General features: G+C 39.0%; 1 protein-coding gene across 1 annotated transcript; it reads right to left on the bottom strand.

Annotated features, from left to right (window-relative positions):
- On the bottom strand, nucleotides 262-3661 carry LOC109223219 (patellin-3). Its single transcript, XM_019387437.1, has 4 exons — nucleotides 2305-3661; nucleotides 1499-1623; nucleotides 1233-1383; nucleotides 262-1074 (listed from the first exon to the last, which is right to left on the bottom strand). Exons 1-4 carry the CDS (start codon nucleotides 3343-3345, stop codon nucleotides 820-822), a joined length of 1572 nt encoding a protein of 523 aa, XP_019242982.1. The 5' UTR covers nucleotides 3346-3661; the 3' UTR covers nucleotides 262-819.

Below are 4831 nucleotides of genomic sequence, written 5' to 3'. Positions count from 1 at the left end.
ACATCCAACAAATTCCCAGAATAAGACCGTTTACCGCTGTACAAATAATCGTTCAATAGAGATTTCGTGAGATGGTAAGGGAACTGAACACTATATATTAAGGGGTCAAGATATGGACCCAACAAAAGAACCATTAACTGTGAGCATACCTTTGAGTGTTAGTCCTCTATCTCAAAAGTTGCACTATAACATCAGAAAGTGAAGCAGCTTACCTGATTCAGCAGGGCAATTCTTGCAAAGCACCAGCAAACAAATGTATTGTAACCAGAAAATGAATGAAATTCTATAATCAAGGCTAGAAAAAGCCAGCTTTGTGCTTTAGCGCCGTAACCAGACAAAGTACAAGTGTACATGTAACACAACATATGTACATGCCAAGTCTTCTGGAAAATGGACTTTTGGATGGTAAAAGAAAATATACAACAGAGTGACAGACAAATGAAAGCAGATGGTTTCAAAAACATGTTCCTCAAGGTATACACCCGCTGCCCTCAAATTCTTCGTCCATTGGCTAAGAAACATCGCCACGTTCAAGTATCAAACCATACACCAAAGTTACAGGGAGATCCCTAACACTTGCCCTCAAGTCAAAGTAAGGACAGGACAATCAGCTACAAAAGAACAAGTTCATAGAACCCAAACAAAATCTGAAAAAACATCAACCCAGAATATCCATCAACTAACAAAAGCAAACCAACGCAAATTCCACCTCCTCATACATAAAGATGTGTGCATGTCAAAATTCATATCCACAGTCATCCCAGTTCCCGTGATTTTGAGCTCTCACAGTTGAAAGTGACTCCTCACGACTAGAGATCCTCAGGTGGAATAGGGCTTATCCTTGTACCTGTAAAGAAGCTTCTTCTTCTTTGACGTAGGATTGTCAATCGTCAAAAGTATCTTACCTAGCTCAACGATCTTGAAGCTGCTGCTAACAACAGGTTCATCAGTCGGGGCCATCTTCCTAGGCTTCTGTATGTTAACAGTATATCCACTGTCTGTATTCGGCACATATTCAGCACTATAAGTCACCTCCCAACCCAATACACGTAGCTCCCACACAATAATGCATTTCTGCAATCAAGATGCTTCAATGGTGAATTATCATCATTAAGAAGATTAAAAGCTGGTTTTTACTCGGCTAACAATAACTACAATTCATAAACAAAGTCAGACAATTTTTCTTCATAGAAAAGGAAAGCACAAATCATACAAAAGCATTGTCGCTTCACCTCATTTACAATGATCTCCACGGTCTGCTTTGTTGCAGGTTTTACAATGATCTCTGTGACTGGATCACTGACAGTGAACTCAGGATTGCATTCACAGTAATCAACGCTGAGGCCCCCATATTGAACAGGTACTTGCTCAGGAGATACATACCTACACGGAGCCAGTTATACAGACAAGATTACTTCCACTTCTAGCACACTGTTAAGAGTAATGGCCATAATTGTGCACGCATAAATTGATATAAAGCACAGCTAAAAGCTCTCACTTGTAAAGGGTTTCTGCAGTCTTTGATGGACCAGCAAATACAAACTTGCTTTTTGTTCTCTGAGTCATGAATGGGCTGATCATTGTGTAAAAAGCTAAATACCACCAAGGGACGTTGATGAACACCTTCAAAAATCCAAACACGAACCTTAAACTTTGTGCCAGACTACAATATTTGAACTTCCCCAAAGCAAAAAGAAAAAAGGAATGCAATGACCAAACTACCATAAGAACAATAATAGTCCAAGATATGGGGGCTTTTGTTCAGTGGTAAAGATGCAGGACATTACGTGTTGGTCAGGTGCACGTCAAAGATTCGAATCCTGCCAAGAATAAAGCATGGTATTTATGTCGGGAGGAGGGTAGAGAGGCAGCCAATACTTCTCAGAGTTCCAAACCAGTGCGTCAACTGGAATCGAGCGGGAAGCCCAGGGGGAACTTCTACGATATCCGAGGTATGGCACACTAGGCTTAGAAGCAATATACAACAACTAACAGCTAATCCTACTTAAACATACTACCACATACATATAACTAAACCTACACATAAACCTTCTCTGCAAGAAATCGCATCATAAATATGTGCTTATCAGCGCTATTTGGTAAATGCACAAGCGGATTTAGATAACTTTCTATCAGTCAAAATCATCACACACAGAAAGGCTCCAAATTCATTGCCAAATATAGAAATGTTTCAAATGAATTGCTAATTAAAGAATCACATCACCCATTATCATCATGGAAACGCTTCAACTGAATCCATAATTAAATCATCATACATACTATGAGCTTTTGTGGATTAAATACCTGCTTCGCCACGAACTCAGGATAATTATCCTGAAGCAAATGCAAGGCCTGCCTAGTAGCAAGTCGAAGCTCCCTTTTCCCTGGACCGGGAGAGTTCTTGAGATCACTAACTTGAAAGATAGTATTGATTCCACCTGGATAGAAATCCAACTTCCTTATACTTCTCTCCAAGAACTGAATCCGCCAGCGCAAGAACTTGTTCCTTTTCTCCTCATCTCCAAAGGTTTTGTTATACAATTCCTTATTCTGAAACTCTCCATACACATTATAGCAAACAGGATGTCCCTCTTTATCATGACCATGCATAAACACAACCTTATCAAGATCATCCCCAAGATCTTCATCTACAAGCTCTTCAATGTTAAACTCCTTTCTCCATAAAATTGTCTTCTTTAACATTGCAAATGAATCCTTAACCTTGAAATCTCTAGCTCTAAGAAATTTGAGCAGAATCACATCTGTCCTATCATCTTTCAATAGTGGGATTCCCCAAATGGATACTTCCTGAGGTAAATCAGTAATTTCTGTTGATGGGGTTTGAGTTTCTTGGATTTTAGCTGGGGTTCCAGTAGTAAAGGTTTGATTTTTAATGGATTCTTGAACAAGAAATTTGAACTCTTCAAGTGATTTTCTCTCAGAATCAGATAGATCTGAGACTTTGTTGCTTTCTTCTTTGAATGAAACCAAAGATTCAGGTATCTTTTTCACATCAGCTGGTTTAGATTTGTCAGATTCAGTAACACTAACACCCTCTGCTTCTTTCTCAGGAACAGTAACAGATACATGTTCAGCTGCAACCAGAGTTGGTTCTTCCGGTGGAGGCTCAGTTAAAGGAGTATCTTTTTCAACTACAGTAACAGCAGGGTGATGTTCCTCAGCTTCTGCTACTGATTCTTGCTTCACTGGTTCAACTTCAACAGAAGCAAGAGGTGGTTCAGTAGCTGCTGGTTCTACAGATGGGAGTGGACGTGGGGGTGGGGTATCTTCCTCAGCCGTGGGTGGTGGCTGAAGGGTATGTTCAGGTGGGGCTGTATCAGCCATTTCTTGGCCTTATTGAAACAGCAAGAAAAGCAAATGGTGGGGTGAGGGAAAATGAACAGTTCTTGAATGGAAAGTGATAGATACAAAAGTGGAAGTGATGAGGATCGGACAGTAGTAGTTGTAGTGAGCTGAAAAAGAGTACTAGTAGCTATCAGTTCATTCTAGAGAGAGATGCTTTTTTGGACAGAAGGGGGAAACGGCTGAGCAGAGTGACGCAGTTTTGCTCGTGAGCTGTTGAGGTTAAGGGTTGACACGAAAAGGGTTTTTGGCATCTGGGTGTTTTTGTTAGAATGTGAGAATCCTAGGTACCCATAAAACATGGCTTTTGCCTCAGCACCTCACTTTTTTTTATAAGTAATATTTTATTTTTGGCAAAATACAATCCCTCTTACACACCTCTTAAATACGGGAATAATATTACACACTAAAACTTTTAAAGGTGTGTCAATTACACACCACTTCGATGTTTGAACATGTCTGCTTAAAGATTGCTCTTACACGCGCAAATCAAAATCTGACACGTGTTAAATCGAGGGGGAAAAAAGAAGAAAAACTAAAAAAAAACTCTACCCCCCCCCCCCCAAACCCCTCTTCTCATCTTCCCAAAGAAAAAAAAATACAAAAAAAGAAACCCCCCCCTCCCCCTCCTCATCTTCCCAACCCCATCATCTTCTCGACCACCGCCATACTACCATCAACCCTTCCACCACAAGAACCTTCTTCCCTAACTATAGATTCAATTCTTTGCCGATTTTTAACAAGTTTAACAACATTCATACAAATCCTTATACAAATTTTAAATTCAAGCTCAAACCAAAGCTTCAAACTTGTAAATGGTATTTTTTAAATTTTATCAAAATTAATTACATAAGTAAATTTTTACTCAACACACGAATTCAAACTAATTTTCTAGGTCATGGAACATCTAAATAAACAATACCCGACTAAATTTTCAAGCTTTTTCAAAAAGTCAATAATGGTGATTTTTACAAGTCCAATAGCTCCTATGTTCTTCTTCTTTTCTTTCTCCCTCTTAGTCATGGGGGTTGGAGAGACGAAACATGAGGGGTAGATAAAACTAGGATGGGGATTGGGGAAGAAGACGAAACGGGAGGAGAGAGGAGGAGGAGAGGAAAAGCTGGGGTTTCTGGTTGGGGAAGAAGACATGGGTTATATTTTTTTTTCTTTAATTTGAAAAGGAAATAGTTAAAAAAGGAAAAAATAAAATAAAAAATTAATTTCAGGTGAATTTTTTAGTTTTCACGCGCCTCTTTTATGTGTAATACACGCGTGTGACACATGGCAAAAGAGGTGTGTAATTGACACACTTTTAAAAGTTTTGGTGTGTAATACTATTCCCGTGTTTAACAAGTGTGTAAGAGGGATTTGAGTACAAGTCGATGGGTAAAGTATGTATTTTGCCTTTATTTTTTTATAAGGATTGTGTCCGAATATTTACTTGTATATATTGACTAAAACAAATAAG

This window comes from Nicotiana attenuata, chromosome 3 (assembly GCF_001879085.1).
Source record: "Nicotiana attenuata strain UT chromosome 3, NIATTr2, whole genome shotgun sequence".
Taxonomy (NCBI): domain Eukaryota; kingdom Viridiplantae; phylum Streptophyta; class Magnoliopsida; order Solanales; family Solanaceae; genus Nicotiana; species Nicotiana attenuata.
The sequence above is the reverse complement of the archived record's forward strand: the minus strand, read 5'-3'. Positions and strand labels throughout refer to the sequence as shown.

Coding starts and splice junctions, on each gene's coding strand:
- LOC109223219 (XM_019387437.1), bottom strand. CDS start 3,345: ATGGCTGATACAGCCCCACCTGAACATACCCTTCAGCCACCACCCACG. Junction 1,624..2,304: donor CTGAGTTCGTGGCGAAGCAG/GTATTTAATCCA, acceptor GGATTTTTGAAG/GTGTTCATCAACGTCCCTTG. Junction 1,384..1,498: donor ACTGCAGAAACCCTTTACAA/GTGAGAGCTTTT, acceptor GGCTCCGTGTAG/GTATGTATCTCCTGAGCAAG.